At 43.0% G+C, this 23,666-nt stretch overlaps 1 protein-coding gene across 6 annotated transcripts in view; it reads right to left on the reverse strand.

Annotated features, from left to right (window-relative positions):
- Positions 1 to 3,257: 3,257 nt before the first annotated feature.
- ARHGEF7 (Rho guanine nucleotide exchange factor 7) overlaps positions 3,258 to 23,666 on the reverse strand; it is a 133,768-nt gene continuing 113,359 nt past the window's right edge. The window contains exons 17-23 of one of the 6 annotated variants that reach the window (XM_070408581.1): positions 22,189 to 22,282; positions 19,866 to 19,955; positions 16,591 to 16,767; positions 8,422 to 8,521; positions 7,615 to 7,669; positions 5,726 to 5,791; positions 3,258 to 3,371 (exon numbers count right to left, since the gene is read on the reverse strand). In XM_070408581.1, coding sequence (XP_070264682.1) covers positions 3,306 to 3,371; positions 5,726 to 5,791; positions 7,615 to 7,669; positions 8,422 to 8,521; positions 16,591 to 16,767; positions 19,866 to 19,955; positions 22,189 to 22,282 — 648 coding nt within the window. In that variant the 3' untranslated portion in view covers positions 3,258 to 3,305. Of the gene's footprint in view, positions 5,792 to 7,614; positions 7,670 to 8,421; positions 8,522 to 10,419; positions 12,470 to 16,590; positions 16,768 to 16,787; positions 17,378 to 19,865; positions 19,956 to 22,188; positions 22,283 to 23,666 lie in introns of those variants that run through there. The other 5 variants (XM_070408582.1, XM_070408583.1, XM_070408584.1 and 2 more) reach the window with 5 other exon arrangements.

The following is a 23,666-nucleotide window of genomic DNA, read 5'->3' on the forward strand; positions in this document are numbered from 1 at the left end:
CAGAGCCCCGTGACCACACAGAGGGCAGGACTGTGACGCTGGCCACTATAGGGCAGGCAGGATGCTTACAGGGTCGAGGAGGGTGGGAGAGCCTTAAGGGCAGGCATGGCATCAAAAACCCTGCCTTATGCCCGGCGATGTGGCTCCGTGGTTGAATGTCAACCTATGAACCAGGAGGTCACAGTTTGATTCCCAGTCAGGGTACCTGCCTGGGTTGTGGGTTTGATCCCCAGGGGGAGGGGGCGGGGGGGAGGGAGGAAGGTGTGCAGGATACAGCTGATCAATCAGTGATTCCCTCTCATTAGTGATGCTTCTATCTCTCTCACCCTCTCCCTTTTCCTCTGAAATCAATGAAAATATATTAAAAATAAACAACAAAAATAAACACCTGGCCCTCCTCCAGACCCTACAGTCGGCCCGTTCCTATGGGACACCCACTCCCATTCCTATGGGACACCAGGCCCCCCTTCGGAACCAGTGTTTGAGTCCTGCCACTCCCGTCCTCACTCCACAGTCTCCTTCTTAGAGAGCCCACTTCTGCTGGCACTGCTGGGACGCAACTGTGAGCGAAACAGACAAAAGTGCCCACCCTCAGGGAGCGAATTCCATGGAAGGAGACAACAAACATGCAGGGCAGACACGCGCTGTGAGAACAGGAAAGCAGAGCACACCATGGTGAGCAGGCGGCCTCTGAATTAGACGGCATCTGAGCAGGTTTAGAAGGAAGTAAGGGGAGGCACCATGTGGGCATCCAGGAAGCGCATGCAAGGCTGAAAGGAGCAGGTGCAAAGGCCCTGGGGTGAGGCAGGCCTGGTGAAGCTGAGAACCAGGGGCCAGGGCGGCTTGATTGAAGACAGAGATGGCACTGAGACTGAATCACAGGCAAGGGTGTAGGTTACTATTCGAGCTTCAGCCTTCACTAAGGGAAACAGGGCACTAGGACTGGGTTCTGCGCAGGTGGGAAACTGGATTACATCTCTCAGGCTATGCTGAAAATAGTAAGGAGGCAATAGTAAACGTGGGGAACAATGTAATAATCTGGGAGAAAAATAACGGTGGGACCGGGAGTCACTGGTTGAACGTTTTTTGTGTCATTTTAGAGTCCATGGGATTGGCTGGCAGATCTGTGAGCGGGAACAGGTCTGTGATGAGCCCAGGGTTCTGCCTGGGAGGCTGGAGGGTGGCTGCCACATGGAAGATGGCAGAGGCTGCGTCTGTGTGTCCAGTGGGGCTGCGGTCCCGGGGGGCGGGTGGGGGAATGCGCAGTGGGCAGCTGAATCGGAGTGCCATCAGCATGCAGGGAGCACCCAGGGGAGCCTGCGCTGGAGGGGCACCTGGGCTGGCGGGCACAGAGCCTGCAAACTGGAGAGGCAGCTGGGAGTCCAGGTGGTGGGAGGCACAGGTGGCGTGGTGTTGAGACGGGAGAAAAAAGCGTTCACCTTCGGGAAGAACACATGGTCCTGCACCAAGGGCGGGTGAGGCAGCGCGGCAGGGAGTGTCCTCAGAAGTGGCAGCCCCTGGGGAGCAGGCCTGGCTGCTGGCTGACTGTCGCATTGGCCAGGCCGCTGGGGCGAGGAGCAGAGGTTCTGCAGGACAGGGTGGTTGTACTGGCAGGACTGAAGCGGGAAGGAGACGTGAGGACAGGAGAGGAAGGATCGTGGGAGCGGCTGCAGAGGGAGGGGGAGAAATTACCCAGCCTCTCTTACTGCCCAACCATCCCAGGGGCTGCATCCTCTCAGGTTCCCAAACGGAGGCAGTGGGGTTCCCCTCCTGGGAATTTGAACCTCCAGCCAACACAAACCCCGGCTAATGTTCAGGTTCATGCCTCAGCAAACCTCGGGAGTTCACGGAGACAGTGAGTCAAGTGTGGTCATTTAAGGCTGGGCTTGGCACGGGAGCTGAGAAAGCCCTTGGGTGGGAGGCCGATGCTCACAACAGGCTTCCAGAAAGAGGCAAGAGCGGCCCTAAGTTGCCAAAGGGTTTATTCAAGTGAAGACAGACATGGCAGCTAGGGGGCAGTGTGGGGCCTGCCCGGGCATGAGGGCAGGCAGCCTGGGGGGCGGGGAGGGGAGGCCGCTGCAGGGGCTTGAGAGAAAAGGAAAGGGTGCCTCCCCCTCCACCAGCAGGATCCACGGGGGCCACAGGACCAGGAGATGCCACTTCACCCCCACCTGGGGGCCAAGACCTGCAGAGCGCCACTGTTTGGGAAGACACCCTGCCCCCGGCCTGGCAGGGTGACGGCCAGTACTGCCTGAAGCCACTGTCCACTCTGATCAGCAGCCAGGCCCCTGAGGACGGGGCTTACAGTCCACAGGAGGGGGAGCCAGTGTGGCGCGGCCTGTCTCTCCCTGTATTAGCCTGGAGTCCTGTTCCCATGATAAGCAGCGACTGCATTTACCCACTTCATTTCAGCTAAAGGCAGGACATTTGCTGTTGTGGGCTGTGCCGTCCTCCCTTGGAAAAATGTAGGTGTTGCTGTGGGTTTTCTGAAATAGAAGTACCCTTGGGGTCCCTTACCACCTTTATTAGTTACAGCACAATGGGGTTTAAATGACCACCTGGAGCAACCGTTGGCCTCACTTCTGGAAGGGCGGGTTAGGTTGGGATCAGGCCCACTTGAGAGGTGAGTCCACTTTCCCTACTGTTACAAGCTGAACCGCGTGTGTCCCCACAAAAAAAGATCTGTTGAAGTCCTGATCCCAGTACCTGTGCTCATGACCTTATGTGGAAATAGGGTCTTTGCAGACACAATCAGGTCAGGATGAGGTCACACTCAGGGTGGGAGGGAAGAACTTCCTACACTCCCAGCTTGGCAGTGCTGTTTTCTTCCCTGACTCTGTTTCCCAGCCCTCTTAGCTGGCCAGGGAGGCCCTGCGTGGAGAGTGTCGGGAAAGGGCAAGACTTGTAATGGACAAGTAACTTTCTGCTGTCAGGCCCTTCCTGCAAGGGCCTCACAGAAATCCTGAAAAATGATGTCACTTGTTCAACCCCCCAACGTGGTTTAGAGAATCTCCCAGGATGAGTCATTATTCTACTCTGGCAGACCAAGTGGAGGCCGTACCTATCAGTGTCAGTTCCATTGCCTAATCTTGTATCTTCAAATACTCCCAAGCCCTAGATTTTAAAGGCAAACTGATATTTTCCAGTGTCCAAAACTCACCCCAGAACTAAAAAATATAAAAGTCAAAATAAAGTGTAAATGTAACTTTACACACACACAAACACATCATGGAAAATAAAGTGACATATTTGTAACATAAGAAAAAATAATCAGTTTAATAATTACAACAACATAGTATGAGTAGTCAGCGCCAGGACGGTCGGTGGCATTTGCGCGGTGTCCCCAGGGCTGTAAACGCGGCCTCTGCGTCCTGGAGAAAGAAGTGGAGGACAGCAGGAAGTCCGCCAGAGCCGGAGGTTTCCGAGGCCCGGACCCTGGCGCACGCGGACAGGCACACTCTGCAGAGCACAGTGGGCAGAGCTTCCGAGGCCACATGTCAGTGTCGTGTGGAAATAAAAGTGCTTCACATCTCAGGATAGGAATGGCTTCGTCTCCTCATCCAAGAAAGGTGAGAGCAGAGAAGTAACCCTTAGAGTCAACAGCGCCCCTTTCTACCATCATCATCCACTCCCAACCCCTCAGGAGTCACCCGGAGAGACGCGTGCAGTCTGTCTATAAAGAGGGCAGGTCTGTAGAATTGCTCAGATGCATTTTCTCTGCTCCCTAAAAAGTTTAGTAAAATATTGGATCCTGGGGAAGAAAGGTAATGCATTACACGGGCACCTCAACCATCACCCCGCCAGGGCAAGGGGAGGGACAGGGAAAACACAAGTTCTCACTTGTCGCTTTAGCAACAGTTAAGGCAGGTGCTGTAAGAGACCCGTCGGGGATGCTGGCTGCAACATCGCTCATCACTAAGTGGTGGAGGGATCAGGTGCTGAATGTTGTTCCTGAGTTAAAATTTGCTTAAGACAGCAAACTTCAGTAATTGTTTTTCACCACAATGTCTTATGCATCACCAAAAAAATACTACTGTAAAAAAAATGACACTATGTTCTAGTCCTAGCACTCATGAATGCTAAGTAGAGAAAGTTGGCAATTCTAGTTGGAAGGTCAAGTGTGGGCAGGTCAATGCTGGGCCCCACACACCTGCTGAGCTTGCAGCGGGAGGGCCAGCTCCAGGACCACCCCCCAGGGAGATGGGCGGGCACAGGGACTAATCAGCAAGGGCATGGAAACAGAACCATGGACAACCAGAAAACCAACTAGTTCCAAAGATGCCCAGTCCATAGGCATCAAAGATTAAAGGGTCACTGACCAATAAATAGGTTGCAAATCAAAGGTGACATCTGAGGCCAAAAAGGTATTTCTGAGTAGTCTCTAATGCACAGTGCTGCAATTCTGCTTAACAACGTAACACTTGTTCTATGAAGAAGTCATCTCACTAAAACCACCTCTTAGAAGAGGGAAACAGAAAGCGCAGACCCTGTGATATCGCCGATCCCATCTCCACGGCAGGATAAGCTGGGCTCCAAGGCTGTTCCTGCCGGGCTGCGAGGCTTCTAGAGCCCTGGCCCAGGGGGTGCGGAGCCAGGTTGGAGCCCACTTCCTCCTTCGTCTGCTCTGCAGTTTGGATACAGGGAGGGAATGGACCCACATTTAAACTTTCATTATTTAGGTGGGATTTAAGGTGGATATTGCTTATTCTTCTTTCCCAGTGAGCTCTGCAGTAATGCTTGCTGCCCTGACGGTAAAGCAGAGCTCAGGGTTGACGCTGGCTGACACAGGAATCCTACCCATAGCACCACCTCACTTCGTCTTCCCGGCCGCAGTGATGTGTAACAACACATTCTATTTACAGATTCTAGTGAAGTGCTCTCTTTTGAGGACAAAGCAGTGCACTTGGTCACGTTATTAAACTAGCCTACATATACAAGTCTGTATGACCTCTCCAAGTGCAGTGGATACTCTGGTGACCACAGATCCACTCAAAGCAGACGAGAGGGTGCACCTGCAGCTGGACGTGGTGGCGTGAGTGGGACTTCCTGGGATTGATGGCTCAGGCCCAGACCCTCACTCAGCGACACCCGCATCGGTGACTGCAATACTGCTTTAACAGAAGACTTTCAAATGGCATTCAAGTGTCTCTGCAGCTATAAATAAGGTTAAATTAGGTAGGCAACCAACGTGGGAAGTATTTTCAGAGCACTGTAGAAACCACAGCGGTGGAGAAGTCAGGCATCTACCACAGCCATGCGTCTCTGCTTTCCATGCGTGTGTGCGTGAACACAACTTCTAGGTCATGGGACCAGAAAGATTAGTGGGAAGGAAGTTCTAGCAGGTGTATCAGATATAACAATCAGGGATATGCATTCAAAACAGGATATTTACAAGGAACATGTATATATAATATTTATATAGATTCAATAAAAGCCTGAAAGACCAGGATTTGTAGTCAGTCACTGCACTTATTGCAAAATGAGGTAATTGAGATGTTAGCAGAGTAAGATTAATGCAGTTGCCCTCGGTATCGATACCTCATGTCTGGACTCTTCAGGAACAATGTGTTTCTATTTGCCTGGACTCCAGCTTTTGTATGCACAGCCCTGCCCCAGGGTCCCAGCTTAGTCTCCTAACTGGTCTTCAAGAAAGAACCATGGACGTTCCTTAGAGGTTGGTCTCGTCCCAGGAAGGGTCGTTCATGTTCTTTAGAACTTTCCTCACCAGCTTTTCCAAGTCTTTGCGGGCTCGCTGTTCTTCCTCCAGAGATTTCTTCATCTTCTTGTTATCCTGTCAACAAAGCAGATAGGACATTCAATGTGTTGGGCCCTGGAGAGGACTTCCTTCCCCCAGGAGGGCTGGGGTCTTGCCAATTGAAACTCTGTGCTGCAATGTGCCCTGTGCTGTGGGCATGGGTGTATCCGACAAGACTGCCCACATGCCTCAACAGACACTTGCGGCTCCTTATCGCACAGTTGCTCCTGGGACCAAGATCAATCACAGATGGAAAAACAGTCCTAATGTCACTGACAATTTAAGTTCCGATTACTGAAGGGGAGAATCGCTGTACGACATACCTTAAGAACATGGCTGGAAATAGCAAAAGGAACATCTTGCACACCCCCACCCCCCTGCTCCTTTCACACCTGTAAAGATCTTACAGTTATGTCGGGATGGAAGTAACAGCAGCTGAATGAATACAGAGTGAGTGACTAAGCACCTACTCCCATACAGTTTGCACCTAATCATTCCTCCGCATGAAGAAGGTGCACACACAAAGATGCATCCCTTGCCAAGGGGGCAGCACAAACCCGGAAGCCCCTCAGAGGAAGACAAGTATTTGGAAGCTGCAGGGAAGCTGCAGGGATGCTGCTGGGATGGCTGAGAGGCAGCTCAGAGCAGTGTCCCGTCCCACCCCAGACCATGCTGAGCTCCGCTTCTCCTGAGCCTCCGGCCTGTGAAGCAGCACTTACCGCTCCCTCCTGAGACCAAAGCCATTTGTACAAATAATACATAGGGTGACCCAAAAAAGTATACACACTTTGAATGATTACAAAGTCAGTGTTTATTAAGAGAGTTCATTTTCAATATTTTAAAAAAGCTACAGAAATTAATAACTTTTTTTTGTTTGTCAATGCCGTTCTGGTGTAGGCACTGCTGATAACGTGAAGCAATAGACTCACAAATATCAAGAATCATTTCGTTCCGTATTTGTGCACCCTCAATTCGCCAACTGTTGCTAGGTTTGTACTGTAAACTTTATCTTTTATGTATCCCTGTAAAAAAGTCTACTGGATAAATTTTCTTTGTTCAAAGCTTACTCTGGCTTACAGTGGTTCTCAACCTTCCTAATGCCTCGACCCTTTATACAGTTCCTCATGTTGTGGTGACCCCCAACCATAAAATTATTTTGGTTGCTACTTCCTAACTGTAATTTTGCTACTGTTATGAATCGTAATGTAAATATCTGATATGCAGGATGTATTTTCATTGTTACAAATTGAACATAATTAAAGCATAGTGATTAATCAAAAAAACAATATGTAATTATAAATGTGTTTTCCGATGGTCTTAGGCGACCCCTGTGAGAACCGCTGACCTATTATTTCAAATTAGTTAAATTTGAAAAGGAGTGAAAATTGAGTTATCAGCTATTAAAGTTTGTATATTTTTGGGAATACCCTATGTCCCCCCAAAACCATATACATACTTATATACTTTGTCTAACTGACTTGTTTTGGTTTCCTTGGAACAAAGACCATGTGTTACACTACAAAGTGGCAGAGAATAGTCAGAGTAGGTAGTTAATAAAACTTTTAACTAGATGGAGTTTTAGATATTTTAGATGAGGACATGCTTACAGAGAGGAATGGAGAGAGAGAGACAGACATTGACATGAGAGAGAAATATTGATCGGTTGCCTCCTGTATGTACCCCGACTGGAGATCGAACACACAACCTTTTGGTGTATGGGACACTCAACCAACCGAGCCACTCCAGAGGGCTCCTTTCTGTATTATTTTGCTTAAGGACATCGACTTCATTTTCAATATAGTGTTTTCCTCTTTTCGCCCCATTAAAAAAAAAAAGATTAAAAACTGATTATGACTCACCTGTCTTAATTCTTGGACTTCATCCTTCAATGCATAGACGGTATCAACAAGACTCCTAGAATAGAAAATAGAAAGAACACCTGAACAAGGACAAGGGATGAAGAGGACAGAGAGAAGCAGTTCATAACATGCCAGACGAAATAAACAGGGCCGCTCTAGCCTCCTCTCTACACACCTAAATTCATACACTTCAGAACAATCAGCCTCTTTCTATGGGCAGGTAGAGCCTAGTCAATGTTAACTCCCACCTACGAGGACACAAAGTAGTAGTTTCTGAAGCCACACCCCAACCCTCCTGGAATTTTTCTGACTCCAATGCTCCACTCCTCCCTCCCCACACTCCCCCATCCTCCACACACACACCCTCTCATGCCCCCAGCCCTCCATACACATACCCTCCCATGCCCCCACCCCTCCACACACACACTCTCATGCCCCCCCCACTCCACACACACACACCCTCTCATGCTCCCAGCCCTCCACACACATACCCTCCCATGCCCCCACCCCTCCACACACACAACCCATGGCTCCACCCCTCCACACACCCTCCCATGCCCCCATCCCTCCACACACACACACCCTCTCATGCCCCCACCCTTATACACATACACCCTCATGCTCCCACCTCTCCACACACATACACACCCATGCCCCCATCTCTCCACACACACACACACACACACACACACACACACCCTCATGCCCCCACCCCTACACACACACACACACCCCCATGCCCTCCACAAACCACCCCATTCCACACACACCCACATGCCTACATTTTAATACTGGAATACATCTTACTTTTCTTCTATCACTGTCTGACCATTGCTTTTTGTTTCTTCAACTATAATTTTTTCTTCTTCTGGAAGCAAAACTTGTGGAGCAGATTCTTTACGTGAACCTATCATCATTAAAAAAAAACAAAAAACCCAAGGTGAATACCACAGCAAAGCTAAGAACAATTTCACTATATTAACACTATCTAAATATTAACATTAAATTCTAGGGACTGTGCATTACATGAATTACTTTCTAGATAAAATAGGGAAGGGCAACTTTTACCAATTTTCTCCATCTCTGTCTACTGAACCCAGTTTTTTTCATGCCTAAAGCATTACAGAAAGAAGGAAACAGCCTTTTTCTAATTTATTAAGCTTCTGTTTCTAAATCTGGATTACGGATCTGTTAAATCCAGAATTTTCCCGCAGGTAGTAAAGATTCTGCCCACAGTACTCTGGGTATTTTGGAATAAATATCCAAATCCACGAAACCTTAAGCTGTATTATTCCAGGAATCTTGTTTCTTTTATGAAAACTACTCTTCATTCCCTAGAAGTAAACCGTTCACCATGTCAGAGACAAGTTTATGGCATTTAACGAGCTCCCAACACAACCGCTTGCTCAGGACAGTGTCTCCATAAATGTTTGCCACAAAATAGGTACTTTAGAAATTAACTGAGAAACTCAAATATTTACTTTAAAATGTGAGAAAAAAGAGAATCAAATCTTATTTAAGGATACAGGAAGAAAATCTTAAAATAATATCAAAGGTTGTATAACACTATAACATACATCATTTGTATTTTTGAAAAATATCAAATGCAAATTGCGGAAGGATATAGTCTACAGAGAAACAAACACCTGCAAATGGTAATGTGATACACATTTCTCCATTAAAAAATACCTTTGATGTTGACATATGCTAATTACACAGCGTAACTTGCTTGATCTTATTTTTCTTGGTTTATCTTTGACTTGCCTTCCTAAAAGTTCATTGAATTATAAGAGGGCACTTATTGTACATATTTGTATCATGGGAATGTTCAGCATAACACCAATGTTTTCACACTTTCATTTTGAAGAACAGTTTCCACCAGTATGTAAGCTTTTACTGCTATGAATGGCACAAGATTAACAATTACTGTCAAAGCTCCATAGAAGGAGGGCGCATAAAACATGACTGATGTCCAGAGAGTACCTCTGCCATTCCCACGGCAGCATGCCACAGGGAAGGGGACTCGGGGCCTTGGCCAAGCCTCCCGGCTGCAGCTGGACATCTGTAAAGCCTTCCTGCCCAGTCTCACAGCCGAGGAAAGGTACCAAATACAAGCCGCTGGGAAACCGTAACATCCAGAACAGGACAAAACTGAGGTGCTGACTTCCTTCTTTGTTACCTCAGGAGTAAGAAAATCACGCTCTATCTTATGTTACACAGCACAAGCTTCTATACGTATCTTTTTTTACACCAATAAAGGGAAGGGCCTTTCTGTTCGCTGAGAATAACTTCAATGTTATAATCAAATGCAGTACTTAGAATGTTGTCACAAGCCTTACTTAATAAACTGGTATATAGAAGTATGTTTGTACATAGGTTTATCAAATACCACTTCAAAGAGGACCCTCTGCTAGTGTTTTCGTGTTCCCACCATGTCAGGCAGAGGGAGGCGTGGCTTCACTCATACCCCGCTTTAGGGCCACAGACTCCCCTTTACACAGTGAGTTGCACAGCTGGAGAATTACTTGCCATGGCAAGTGGCGTGTCTTCTAGGCCTTTCTGGGTTAGTAGGGAAGGCTGTTTGGAAACCTGGGCTACTTGGGGAAATGCTGCTTAAGAAGGAAACTGGTATGTGAAACAAAGTACTGAGAAAGTACAGGGATACAAGCCAGCTCAAAAATTCTTAAGGCTGAGGAAAATCCTGTGCTTCTGATACAAATGTAAACGTTACCCATGTTTTTATAAGGAAGTTAATTCATGTGCTATTTTCCTAGAAAAAGAGAAAAAGATTCAGAAAGATTCAGATATGTAGAAAACAAATTTAATTTGCACTGTGAAGAGAAGCAAACTGATGACATAGGACAATTTAGAAGGCTCATAAATTTTCCAACGGGTATCTGCTTTGAGTCCAAACAGTTCTTGACTGTGTTAGTCAAATCAAAAAAGTTATCAGTTGTTTATCTGTCACATTCAGTTTTGTAATACAACAGTCCTTCAAATGGGTTAATGAGACAAGAGGTTAAAAATGTTTTTATACAACAGCACTTGAGGGAATATTAAATTCTACACATAATTATTTTTACATCTTCTAGCTCCCTGGGCAAACTACACTCTTTCCAGCATTAAAACATTCAAATAACATAAGACAGAATCACAAGGGATATCCACTTTGTAAAGGGGCCAGACAGCAGTCGCTGTCCTGCAGAGGGGCTGGGACCGTCTGCACGTGCACTCACACCCGTCGGTGGTAGTCCTCAATAAACCCAGGCTGCTCACTTAACCACTGAACCACCTTCCATTACTGGTAAAATAGAAGAACAAAATTGACCACCGCTGCAGAGTTGTCCTGAGGATTAATTTAAAAATTACATTTTATAAATATCTCTTACCAGATGAAATCATAAAGATAAAAACTTTAAATTCCTTCACGTAGCATAACTAAATCAGAGAAACTAAACTCTGTAAGAATTGGTACAACGGTTGTACATGCATGACATGGTTCTGATTTTTAAATACACTTAAAACACATAAGAAGAATGCAACTATATATTATAAAAATGTTAAGTTTGAACTCTGATCAGTGTGGTTCAATTGGTTGGGTGTCCTCCTGTGCATCAAAAGGTTGCCAGTTCAATCCCCAGTCAGGGTACATGCCCAGTTTGTGGGCTTAATCCCTGGTTGGAGGTACGCAGGAGGCAGCCAATCTATGTTTACTCTCACATTGATGTTTCTCTTCCCCTCTCCCTCTCCCTTCATCCCTCTAAAAAGAAATAAAAATATCTAAGACAGAAAAAAATGTTAAGTTTGCTGTAGTCAGATGTACTAAGCTGCTATATTCCTGAAACATGCCAATGTAAAAAAAATGTCATTTATAGGTCTGATGATGAGCCAGGAGGTTTGTTAATGAAGATTACTTGTTTCCTGAACAGAAATCCATGGGAGGCTAATATTTTGCCTAGTTTCAATATAACATATTTTGCTAAAATAACTGAAAAAATGTTAGTATTTCAACAAAACAATAAAGGAATATTCTCCAGCCAGGTTTATAAGTAAGTTGACTATTTAAGAACACAGTTTTAGAAAGTAAACAGATTTAACAAGATACCTCCAAGATTACTGAAATATTTTCAGAGGTACTGCAGCATGTTTTGCCTGAACTACTTAGTTTGGAAAAACAATTTAATAGCAGAACCACCAAAAATGTTCTATTGCTTTATTTAAAATTCTCGAAAAGGTCTGAGACACAGATGAACAGGTTCATGATGGTTCCAGCATACTCAAATCTGTGTTTCCCAAAATCTGTATTTTACAGGTGATAATAGGGGTTTCCACAACACATCATCTTGGAAAATGTTGAATGCTACAGCCACTTCTTAGAGATTCACAAGGTACATGTAGCATTTTTAAGGTTTTCAGAAGATTTGCAGTAAAAATGCCTGTTGAAGTTTAATTCAGCATTTCCTAAATTCGTCTGCGTGCTAAACACTTTTTCTTCAGCATCAATCTTTCCAGGTAACAATCTGAAGAGTGCTCGACTAGCCTAAAATCCTACCTATAGATACATACACACAAATGCTGGTTGGTCTTGTAGTTGTTCAATAGGGGGTGAAAATAAAGAAACAATAATGTATACTTAGCACCAATCAGCATTTACCAAACCTGAGGACTCCAAAGAGATCTGCACATGCTTGGGATCCAGCCGCCAATGGCTGCAAACAGGCAGTGACAGGTCCACACGGCCACCAGCAGGGGTCACTCTGCACCACACAGCTGGAGAGACAGTAGGCACTGGGGCCCCTGGAGGCAACTCAGAGGTGTAATCCAGAAGCTGAAGACACACTTAGAACACTGCTTCCTAAAACATTCAGAGAACCCCAAATGGGCTTTCATTTGAGAAACACCGATTGATCGAACACTTCCATTTTATAAACAGATGATTTGCCCAGGCAGCAGGAGTAAGTAGGACTCAAGCCCCAGCGCACAATCATCTTGGTTGTTAGACCACTACCTTGGTGCCTGATCTGACAACACAAATTCAGGGCATGAGCATGATATGTGTGTGTGTGTGTATACACATGAGTGAGTCAGCCTCCTCCAAAAGCCAAGAAACAGTTTATATAAAAAATAAATAAATAACAAACATATCTGCCTAGCTAGCCAGCAGTCTAGTATGTTTGTAGCAAAACTCACTTCTTAAATTCATATTTCTAATATCTTCATCTACTTATACACAACCAAAAGTGAAATAACTTCCAGAATGAAGTAAAATATTACACTTTAGCCTGGGCGGTATGGTCAGTGGTTGAGCATCAATCAGCCTATGAACCAGGTCACGTTTGATTCCAGGTCAGGGCACATGCCCGGGCTGTGAGCTCAATCCCCAGTAGGGGGCGTGCAGGAGGCAGCCAATCAATGATTCTCATCATTGATGTTTCTACCTCTCACCCTTCCTCTCTGAAATCAATAAAAAAATATTTTAAAAAATTATTATACTTTTAAAAACCTACTTAATAAAATTTCTCCAAAATGCCACTTTGTTATTTATGGCTATAAGACTCTAATTTATTTTTCTTAGGAAAAGAAATGTGAGGATTCTCTTTAGAGAATGATTTGCATTTGTTCATTGTTTGCACCTTGGCCTAGCCCCACAATGGCATAGGGACTTCTTTTACTTTCATTTTGCTTTTCCTACTAAACTGGGCATGCACTTTAAAAAACAAAAATAAAAACTGACCTTAGTATAAATAAAAAAGCATTAAAGTTGCGTTTTTTCTATTTATGCATACACACACACACACAAAAAACACACAAAAATGAGATGCTCCATTCTTAAGACAAACTTCCCAGTGATTGAAAAATTAAAGAAAAATAGATGAAATAAAAATGTACAAGGAGTGGCCCTGTATTGTTTAGAATATATTTAACCTAAGAAAGTGAGAGCTTCTCCATTAAGGCAGATAGAAAGTGTTCTATTGCCTGGCCTTTCTTTGGAAGACAATGTTCATGAGAACAGCCAAATCATATTAAACTGCAAACTATGCTATTCCCCCCACCCCCATGTAACAAATATTAAAAGCCACAGGCTAGCAAATGCAAAATTTATTTCAACTGTACATAACAGACGTCTTTTTTTTTTTTAATATAAAACAAACACTTCATTGCCATATGCAACCACAAACAATAACATGATACTGTACAATACAATGCAACATTCAGGTATACATCCAACTGAGTCTTCAAAGGGCAGTCACCCACTAAAAATGGCTTTCCCGTTCACAGATAAAAAGCACAATATATAAATTTTTCCCAGGTCTTATACCACTATATACACATTACTGTGTTTGGCAATTTTATGCAAAACACAATTAATATAAGCTTATGTATTTGTGGCAAGTGTTAATTCAATGGGAACACCATTTAGGCCATTTGCAACAGGCCTGGTAATGGCTTAACCCTACTTTCTAGTCCAGATTCTTCATCCTTTCATTATAATACTAGCTGTACACATAAATGTTACAGAACTGTATAAGCATATAATACTATTTCAGCATGACTAAAGTTCCACAGAAGTAGAAACATGGCCCTTTGGACGCCTTATCACCACTGCCACACAAGAACTGTTTTCAGGCCTGTGGCACTATTACTTCCAACCAGGTCACAAGAACTAATGGTGCCGGACATTCAAAACAAATCCAAACAAACAAAAAGCCAGGTTGTTATTGTGCAGTGATCTTAGCATCAACAAAGAATCATCGTCAAATGGCTTTAACTGGTACAAACAGGAATAATGGGAACATGTCAAAACTTTGGTGTATAGAAAATGAAACTCATTTAGACAACCCAAATGATACTAGTGTTACAGAAAAATCTAAGTGCAGCAACTGTATTTCAATTGTTGTGGCATATAGCAAATGACCCAGGCAACCCAAGTTTACTAAGGCATGGCAAAGGCATCGAGGCCAATGCACCAATTATAGTCTCAAAGCAAACAAAAAGATGTTCTATTCATATCAGAAAAGGTGAGTTCTCTACGAAATATAAAACAAAATTACTTCTAAATTCCTTGCATGATATTGAGTAAGCATATGAACTGTGTAGTTATAGCTTTCCAAAAATTCCATTTGCTATTTGGCTGAACATATATTAAACTCCATCTCTACCATGGGTTAATACTGAGCTCTAATTTTAAACGATTGCTCCTCAACTTTTTTATACTAATTGATATAAAAATATGAAATCTCCAGATGTCATAAGCTTGAAAACAGATACTTAGAGTTATCGGTTTTCCCAATGACCCCATTGCATGCAGTGCTGAAGCTGTCTGATTTTCTAAGCAATATGCTACTGCCGGGAGTTCACTAGCACCTCTGGGCTTGTGAGCAACAGGACCCAGCTCCCAGGAAACAATGACATAGTGTATCAGAGTTGTCTCTGTGCAAACGAGATCAGAACACTGAATACATGGGTTTGGTGAAGGAGGTATGGTGAGGGAAGAGAGAATTCACAGCCACCTGGAATTACAGCCACCCTGAAGAAAGGAAAAAATGTTATTCCCAGTTTATTATGGCATCTTGTTTTCTGAAGCTGGTTTCAATGGATACTTAAAACACAACCTTAAGGTTCCATTTTAACACCAGATATAGCATGCATGGGAGAGAACACACTTCCTCCCCTCTAGCAATGACCGGATGTGGATTTGGATGCTACAACTGAATGCAACATGTCACATTCAGTTCTTTTTAAAGCAGAAATTAGTCTTGAGTGATGCCAGTGAAATCTCCTTACAACAAATCCCAGGAAAGTGTGGGAGTGCACCCCAATCTGAGCTTTCCTAATAAGTGAGTTACATGGCAACTCAGTAAGTCTTCAACAGACTCAGATACCCCATTACAATCAAGAATGAGGGTTACATAGGATAGGGTTGCTGTAAATGGAGATTCACTGCAGCTAGTTGCTGAAAACAAACAATGTGTCCATCACAGGCAGTATAAGTATGAATGTCAGGGTGAAAGCCAGGCTGTGACTGAAGCCAAAGCACTCGCCTTTTTAAGCACACCAAAATGCCTCTCTCTGAAAGCACTCTAATCTACACTTTCAGAGGCTCAATGCTTCAGAGTTTGGACTTTAAACCTTCGGTAGAGTGGCACAGGCTTGCTAAGTGCCATTTAAGAGAAATTACTCCAATTAAGGAAAGTTTGGTGTGATGACCATGTCTGAACTCTGACAATAATTTGGACTTTGCAGAGGAAAACTCCCACCCCTCGGGCAAATGGGGGCACAGGGAAGAGCACATGTGGCACACTGACAAGCACAGAGCTGTAGGGTGCAGACAAGCTTTCCAGTGCTGCCAAGGCCCAAAGCCCACACCAACACATGGTTCTTCATGGTCGCCAAGTACCCCCAGGAGTCCTCAGAACACGCTGTCTGAACGAACTCTCAGTACTTTTGTGCATGCTTTTTCCTTCTTCTCTCTCCACAACTACTTGATCAGGGTGTCCATTATACATAAAAAATTTAGAATCCTATATATAAGGCCAGAGTCTCCTCCGTGTTACTGGCACTTAGATCACAAACCTGTATGGTTTCAGTATAAAATATAAAAGTGTTCATATAGCTGTATCCAAAAAGAAATGAGACAGTTGCTATAGTGAGAATAAAAAAACCAAACCATTTTGGGCTATAAAACCACCACTATCCAGAGAAAAGAACCCATAGATATAGGCTGTGTGAATTCACCATCTCCTTCAACAGTTAGTTAGTAATTTCAAATGGATACTCGAATTGGCAATTATGCCTCCACAAAATACAATGGGAATATCAGAAACGCTCTCAAAAGTTGTTAAAATATCACATAAAAGAGACAAGGAACAGCAAGAAAACATCTAAGAAAAGCAGGCTGCGATACAACAAGCATTTGTTAAGAAAGCTCAGAAGTGCATTAGTTCTGGTGAGAGATATATGAGCAACAGCTCTTACGAGATGTAGAACCCATTCTGTAACTATGGGCTGTCCATATACTGTCATAGTCAGAGTCTTCCGAGAGGTCTGAAGGCTCCAAACGAGAAAGGCTACTGCGACGACCCAAGGAGTCTAGACTTGATTGGTCATCATCAGCCAAGACGTGATTATGCATCAGGTCAGTGCCTTGCCATGCTAAGACGGGAGTGGGATGGAGTGACAGGTGTGACAGGCAAAGGTGAGATGAAAAGGAGGACGGACAGGAAGAGCCACAACCAAAAACATGAAAATAAAAGCAAAAGGTGATGGGAAAAGAAGGAAAAGAGAAAATACTGTTAAAAAATGGCAACAATGTTCACTTCTCCTTATTTATGGCTGGGTTTTAATAACAAAGTTAGCACAACCCTTAAAATAAAACCAGAACAATTATTATTTAAATAAACCTAAAGCACAATATTATTTCCAAATTGTTCCTTTCTAAAAACATTGCTATTAAGTCCTCAGTTAAATCTTTTCAAATTAAGCCCAGGTCTACTAGTACAAATGAATCCATAGACATTTAACAAGTAACCAATTCTATTCCACATTCTATTGACAAATAACCTCATTTAGGACATTATTTGTAAAAGGAATCATTTGTGTGGTTAATTAAAAATTGTTTCCTATCCATTAAATGGATATTGAATGCAGAATAGTTTCAAATGATTTTTGACTTACTTCTTCAGCTACCTCTTTGTCAGACTATAAGTCACCAGAAGTCATCTTAATGATGGGGGTCTAAAACTTACCTTATGAACTATAACCACTGTAAAAATTTCAGAATGGAGAAAGGAATTAAATAGGGTCCGCTTCCCACTCACTGCCCCTTTCCCAGCACCCCGCATCTCCCTCCTTAGAGCGCTCAGCCAGTGGGTATGGATGAAGTGGGAAGCCATGTCAGTTCAAGTGTTATCTGCCCTGATGCAGACCCTTTTACTGGCAGGAAGAGCGATGTGAACTGGTAGTGCCACTGTGTTAAAAGAAGGACAACAGGAGGAAGTGGGAGCAAAATGGGAGAACAGAAATAAGCCCATGAGTGGTTGGCATCTGTGAGCAATGACTGGGCAGGCGGCTGTGCATGAGACATGCAGGCTGGAATGGTCCAGGGACAAAGGTTCTGGAATGAAACACTCAGTGGGAACCAGAGTGCCCCTCTGTGTTGGGGAATGGCACAGACAGCAATCACTGGTCCCATCCTGTTCCTGCTTCTGACCAAAGTAATTCCATTCCAAATCCGTAAGAACAAGCAATAGTCTAGTTTGGATTTCTTCAACTAAATACCTATAGTCTGTGAAGGTCATTATCTCTTTGAGATAGAAATTAATACCCAAGATGTTTAGTTTGTAAATGGCATCTAAATGTATACGGAACTGAGCTGAATTTTAGATAAGACATATCATCCTGTCTTCACTAAACATTTAATATGAAAAGAGCTGCTTTCACTCTGATCCCATTTCCAAATGTGTTAAGGAAATCACCTTTCAAGCGCAAAGGGTCAATTTCCTATCCGACCTGTTCTTAAGAATGTTTGGGTTAAGGCCATATATGATTGTATATATGAGTTGGCTCATAATAGCCGTTAAATATAAAAATCAATGTAGTGTCCAATGCTTTTCTTGCACAGGAGAAATGGAAACGCATAATAAAAGCAATGTGATAAGGAAAGATCTGCACAAACGATGAGCCATTCCTTTGAGGCAGCCAGAAGCAGCAAGGCCACAGGCACATCACAGGGCACTCACTGTCTCTTGGATGAAGAAATGCAGCGCCCACACAAAACATACATAAAGCTCATATTGCCTAGTCTAGTCACCTGAGACTATCCGGTTGAAATTGTATTTCAAATAACTGAAGTTGAGATGAATAATTCTTTAACATCTCAAATTCAAAACCAAAAACATTTTGACATTTTACAGCCTATTACTTATAACACAATCTCATCAAATATATGAAACTCCATGTAATATCTTAAATGACAATAATCTGGACTTACAAATGATTGCCTGATTTTATGCATATGCACTCCACATTCAGATCTTTCCATTTTGATTCCTTCTCTGCTGGCTAGTCACTACGAAAGACATTTTCACCAGTGAGAATATGGGGAAAAAAGTCTTAATGTCACAGGTGGGATATGTAATGTACTGGCCACAGGAAGTTTCTAGATGATTTGTAAATGCCACTTGGGGTTTAACCTTATTAGCCCTATCTTCATCTTTAACAAAAGCTAAAGCAGTTGAAATTCCCTTTCCCACTCCCCCCCCCCCCCCCCCCATCTTTAGTTTAAAAACAGGACAGGACACTGATTCTAATCACCATACTACAGGTAATGAAAATGAAGGAGAGATAAGTGATTTGTCAAATGTCAGGGTGGAAAGGGAACCAAACATAGAAAATTGAATAAAAACTAGTTTTTATGCTAGAAGTAATATATAAACCATCCAGTTCTTAAAAAATAAAAGCCCTAAGAAACAACAGTACAGAAGGATACCCTGTGATGCTTGTGGCCCCAGCACCAGCAGAGGGTAAACTTGTCCCCTTTTCTTCTGAACAAACCACATACTTTACTCCATCTGCCCCACCCCTCACTGTGCTGCACTCCACCCTCAAATGCTGGGGAAGTTAAAAAAAAAAAGGCCCACTTGTTATTGTTCTCACAATAGATTAAGATTTTAAGACATTATGCATAAGATGCAGGCAAATTCAGTGGCACTGAAATCTAATAAATTGTGTCTACTTTCAAAAATTTTTAAATGCAATCATTTAAAAAAAGGGAGTGGACTAAAAGAAACCTTGTTCTAGATTTATATTTTTAACAACAATTGTAAAAAGCTAATAATTAAATAAATAAAATCCCAATACCACACCAATAGTTTAAGTAGCTTAAATAACTGAACTGAATGAATCTTCCGCTGATATCTAAATATATTTTCTCTAAGCTTCATAAACTCTGGCAGCACCTTATACTTAAAGGCTTCCCAATAGAACCTTCTCTATAAATCAGTTATTTTACTGACAGCTCAGACCCTTTCAATGATTTAGGGATGTCAGGCTCAAGCTATCCTATACCTGCCTAGACCACAGAAGCATCACTCACTAAGGACCCTTCAGGCAGCACACAGAGGGCCGTGCACAGGACCCCACAGCCCAGTTTCCTTCCCACTGTGATTTACCAAAAAAAACCCCAAAACAAACAAACGAACAAACAAAAAAAACCACACACCAAAACAATGAACCACTACTATAAAACTTACTTGAGTTAAGTGTTTGCCGTGTTTTGGCGCTTGTGCAATAAGCTTCGATGACTTTCAGAATCTGTGCGTCTTCTTCCAAAGCAGCTGTGCCTGTCAAGACAGACACAACATGTCACAATCGAAATAAAAATGACAAGTACAACAGGTCACAATCTAAAAATAACTACTCCAATTAAGTAGAGGAATGTGAAGTCATCCACTCAACCAAAATGATGACAATCAAGATAACCCCTCCTTTTATTTTTTTTGTCAGATAACTGTTTTCCAGTATTTACAAAATTACATTCAATAGAATTTTTAATTATTTAAAAGTATTTCTTATCTGCAGCATATTGACAAAAGGTTAATATATCCTAAGTACATGTTATCTTACTAATCCAGAAGAAAAATAATATTCCATATCCTGAAATTAAAAAAAAGGCAAGAACTAGAAACAAGCATTTCACACAAAAAGAATACGGTCAGTAACAAAAAATAGTCAATCCCACTAAGAAGTGAGAATTAAAACGAAGCATCAGGTTTTCACATACCAATCTGATAACAAGTGAAAAACCTGACAATTCTCAATGTTGATATGGATAGTGGAGAGAAAGTCTTCCCTCCATCCAAAGCTGGTAGGAATGAAGACAGGCGATATGACCACATTTATCAGAGGCTTTACAAAGAACATTTCCTATGATCCACAAATTCCTACTAGAGATTTCATCTAAGAAATTTATAAGGCACAATCTAAAGCTTGAAGGTATCATTCCAGGGCTCTTCCTTAAGCTATGGATTATTCCAGACACTGGCTTCTCTCTCAGAGATCACAGGTACAGAGAACAGAATCTTCCAGACTAACAGCATCTAATGGTATTAGTACCAAGCTCAGAGCCTCACACTTCATATGAACCTAGGGTTAAATTGTTTCTCTAGTTTGTTTTCCTAGATTTTCTATATTTTCTAACATAATATTTGGATATTTTTAAAAATATATTTTTATTGATTTCAGAGAGGAAGAGAGAGGGAGAGAGAGACAGAAACATCAATGATGAGAGCGAAACATTGACCAGCTGCCTCCTGCACGCCCCACGCTGGGGATCAAGCCTGCAACCTGGGTATATGCCCTGACTGCAACTGAACTGTGACCTTCTGGTCTATAGGTCGACGCTCAACCATTGAGCCACGCCAGCCAGGCTGGGTATATTTTTTAAAAAGCTCACCTACTGTAATAAAAATGTAAGAAGAAGGGAAGGCTGAAATATTTATAAGTTGCACACTAAACCCTCTACGTCATTTTATGATAGTAAGACAGTTATATACAAAGCAAGCCGAATAGCCCCTACTGAAAAATAAACTCCAGTATGAAGAGTTTAAGAGCAATTGAGAAGCTGACTTAAATTTCACGAATTGGGAACAATCAATTAACAGGTTTCTCATTATAAGCTCCATAACAAGCTCCTCTCTCAGGAGTAAGAAAGGTAACATTTAACTAGTTCAATTTCAGGAGGTGTTGCAAGGTAACTTCCAGGAACAGGCCATTCCCTCTGTGCAGCTGATGTAACTGGATTATTTTCAGACGTGGGCAAGTACAGTGGTTTCCTCCTCAGTGCCACAAAAGCATCATGAAGCCAGAAAGGGACTGGCTTCCCTGAGAAGGTTGAAGAAGGTAAATTAATGAGAGGACAGCGAACATTTTCTATGTGGCACAGACTATTCTAATAACCAGAAAAACTTCTCTGATTCTGAATGTAATAAAAGTTAAAGTAACTCACAGAATTACGATGTGACTTTAAAGGAGTCAGGTTTACTTAGTACTTGCCGTGCACAGGCACTAGTTACACAGTGGTCCACACAGTTAAAGTTTCTCCTTTAGCCCATACAAAAACCCTTGGTTTTCTTATTACCTCCTGGTCCTTCTTCTGCTAGCTCCTTCCCTTCCTCATCATCTAAGACTCGACCCTTTCTCTTCTTCTCTATCTATTCAATCTCACAGCTTGAGAAACCACTTAAGCACAGAGAACAACTCTGAAATTCTCACCACTGGCCCAGACCTTCCCCCGGCCTCAGAGTCCTATCCCATCACAGTCCCTACAAGCTGAAAGCCTCATTCCCACAAACCCCACGTCCAATCCAACAGCACATCACTAGTGTTTCTTTCTTGCTCAAGTGTCTACACCGCAGTAGTTTGTCGCTCTTGCTGCTCCAACAATTTCCTTTGGAAGTGCCACGAAGGCTCTGACCCTGACTTGTGTTTGAAGTCTTTGAGAAGCCATCTCCCTATCCCAGCACACTGTGCTGTGGATTGTGAGGCAGACCCGGGCCTTTGTGCCCACAGACTCACTTTTCCTCAGCGCAAACTCTTCGTCCGAAGGCTTCCGCTCTGGTTTGCGCTTAGGTAGCAACTTTTTCATGGTCTTGGGACTCTTACTAAGATCCTAAGGAAAAAAAAGAGAAAAAATGCTGACAATTTCCCAAGGCAGTAATTTTTACTGACAGATCAGTAAGTGTCACTGTAAAGGTGTAAAATATTAAATCACCACAGCCATTCACTGTTAAAAGTTTCCTACGTTTCTCATATTTTGATTTTTTGCCAGCAGCGGAGCATTAATTTAAAATCAATACTAGGACAATAACTGGTAAGAACCCTCATGTTACTTGGGTCCGTGAGCACTGTCACACACACAGCAGAGGGGAGGCAGGCAGCCTCTGGAGAGGAAAGGACAGCTGGCTGGTGTGCGAACAGAGAGCCATGCATGCTACTAATTCTGGCACAGACGCATCTGCTGCTGCTAACTAGAAAGAGATGAGAAAACTAAGGCTATTTTTACAATTTTTTTATTTGAGGGAGAAACATCAACTTGCTGTTCCACCTATATATACATTCACTGGCTGAATCTCATATATGCCCTGATAGTAGATAGAACCCACTTACCTTGGCGTATTGGGAAAACACACTTATCAACCGAGTTACCTGGCCAAGCCCAGGGCTATTTTTAAAGGAGAGGTAAGTAAAATATGAGTCCTTTAGGAAAATATTTAAAGCCTTAGGGAGAAGAAAATGGAGTAAGATAGATCATCCTATCGGCCTTGAGCACAGATGCAGAGAGAAGATGAGACACTGGTTCTCTAGAGCATGTTCACACTAGTTCAGAGCTAAATTCATAATGTAATGGTCTACCTCTTACCTCTACAACACAACTTCACAAACTGCAGAAGATGAAGGTGAAAAACTGAGAGTAGGAAGAAGTCCAATGGAGTGGGTAAAGTTTCAATTGTCAAGCATGCATTAAATTATCAGTATCAAAAAGGGTTCTGCCCTAACCGGTTTGGCTCAGTGGATAGAGCGTCGGCCTGCGGACTGAAAGGTCCCAGGTTCGATTCCGGTCAAGGGCACGTACCTTGGTTTCGGGCACATCCCCCGTAGGAGGTGTGCAGGAGGCAGCTGATGGATGTTTCTCTCTCATCGATGTTTCTAACTCTCTATCCCTCTCCCTTACTCTCTGTAAAAAATCAATAAAATATATATTTTTAAAAAGGGTTCATTTCCGCATCATTTAAATTACATAAGCCATTTGTGAATCTTACAATGAGAAACCAAGACTCAGAAGGTGACATGTGCTATGGGATGAGTCAGACTGAAAGCACAGAGGGAACAAAACTTTATGTTTAAAAGTATCTCTTCAAAATATTTTCCATAAAAATAAGTATTTAAAAACTCTTTAAAATGCAGCAGAAATCAGCTCACAGAGAAATAAACACGGCATGTGTTTGGTGGCTTCCATAACTCAAAGCAAAGACCTGAGACTCCTGGCGGTGCAC

The sequence above is a fragment of the Myotis yumanensis genome, unplaced genomic scaffold (assembly GCF_028538775.1).
Source record: "Myotis yumanensis isolate MYYU_CA2020_CCGP unplaced genomic scaffold, mMyoYum1.0.hap1 SCAF_3, whole genome shotgun sequence".
In the NCBI taxonomy this organism is placed as follows: Eukaryota; Metazoa; Chordata; class Mammalia; order Chiroptera; family Vespertilionidae; genus Myotis; species Myotis yumanensis.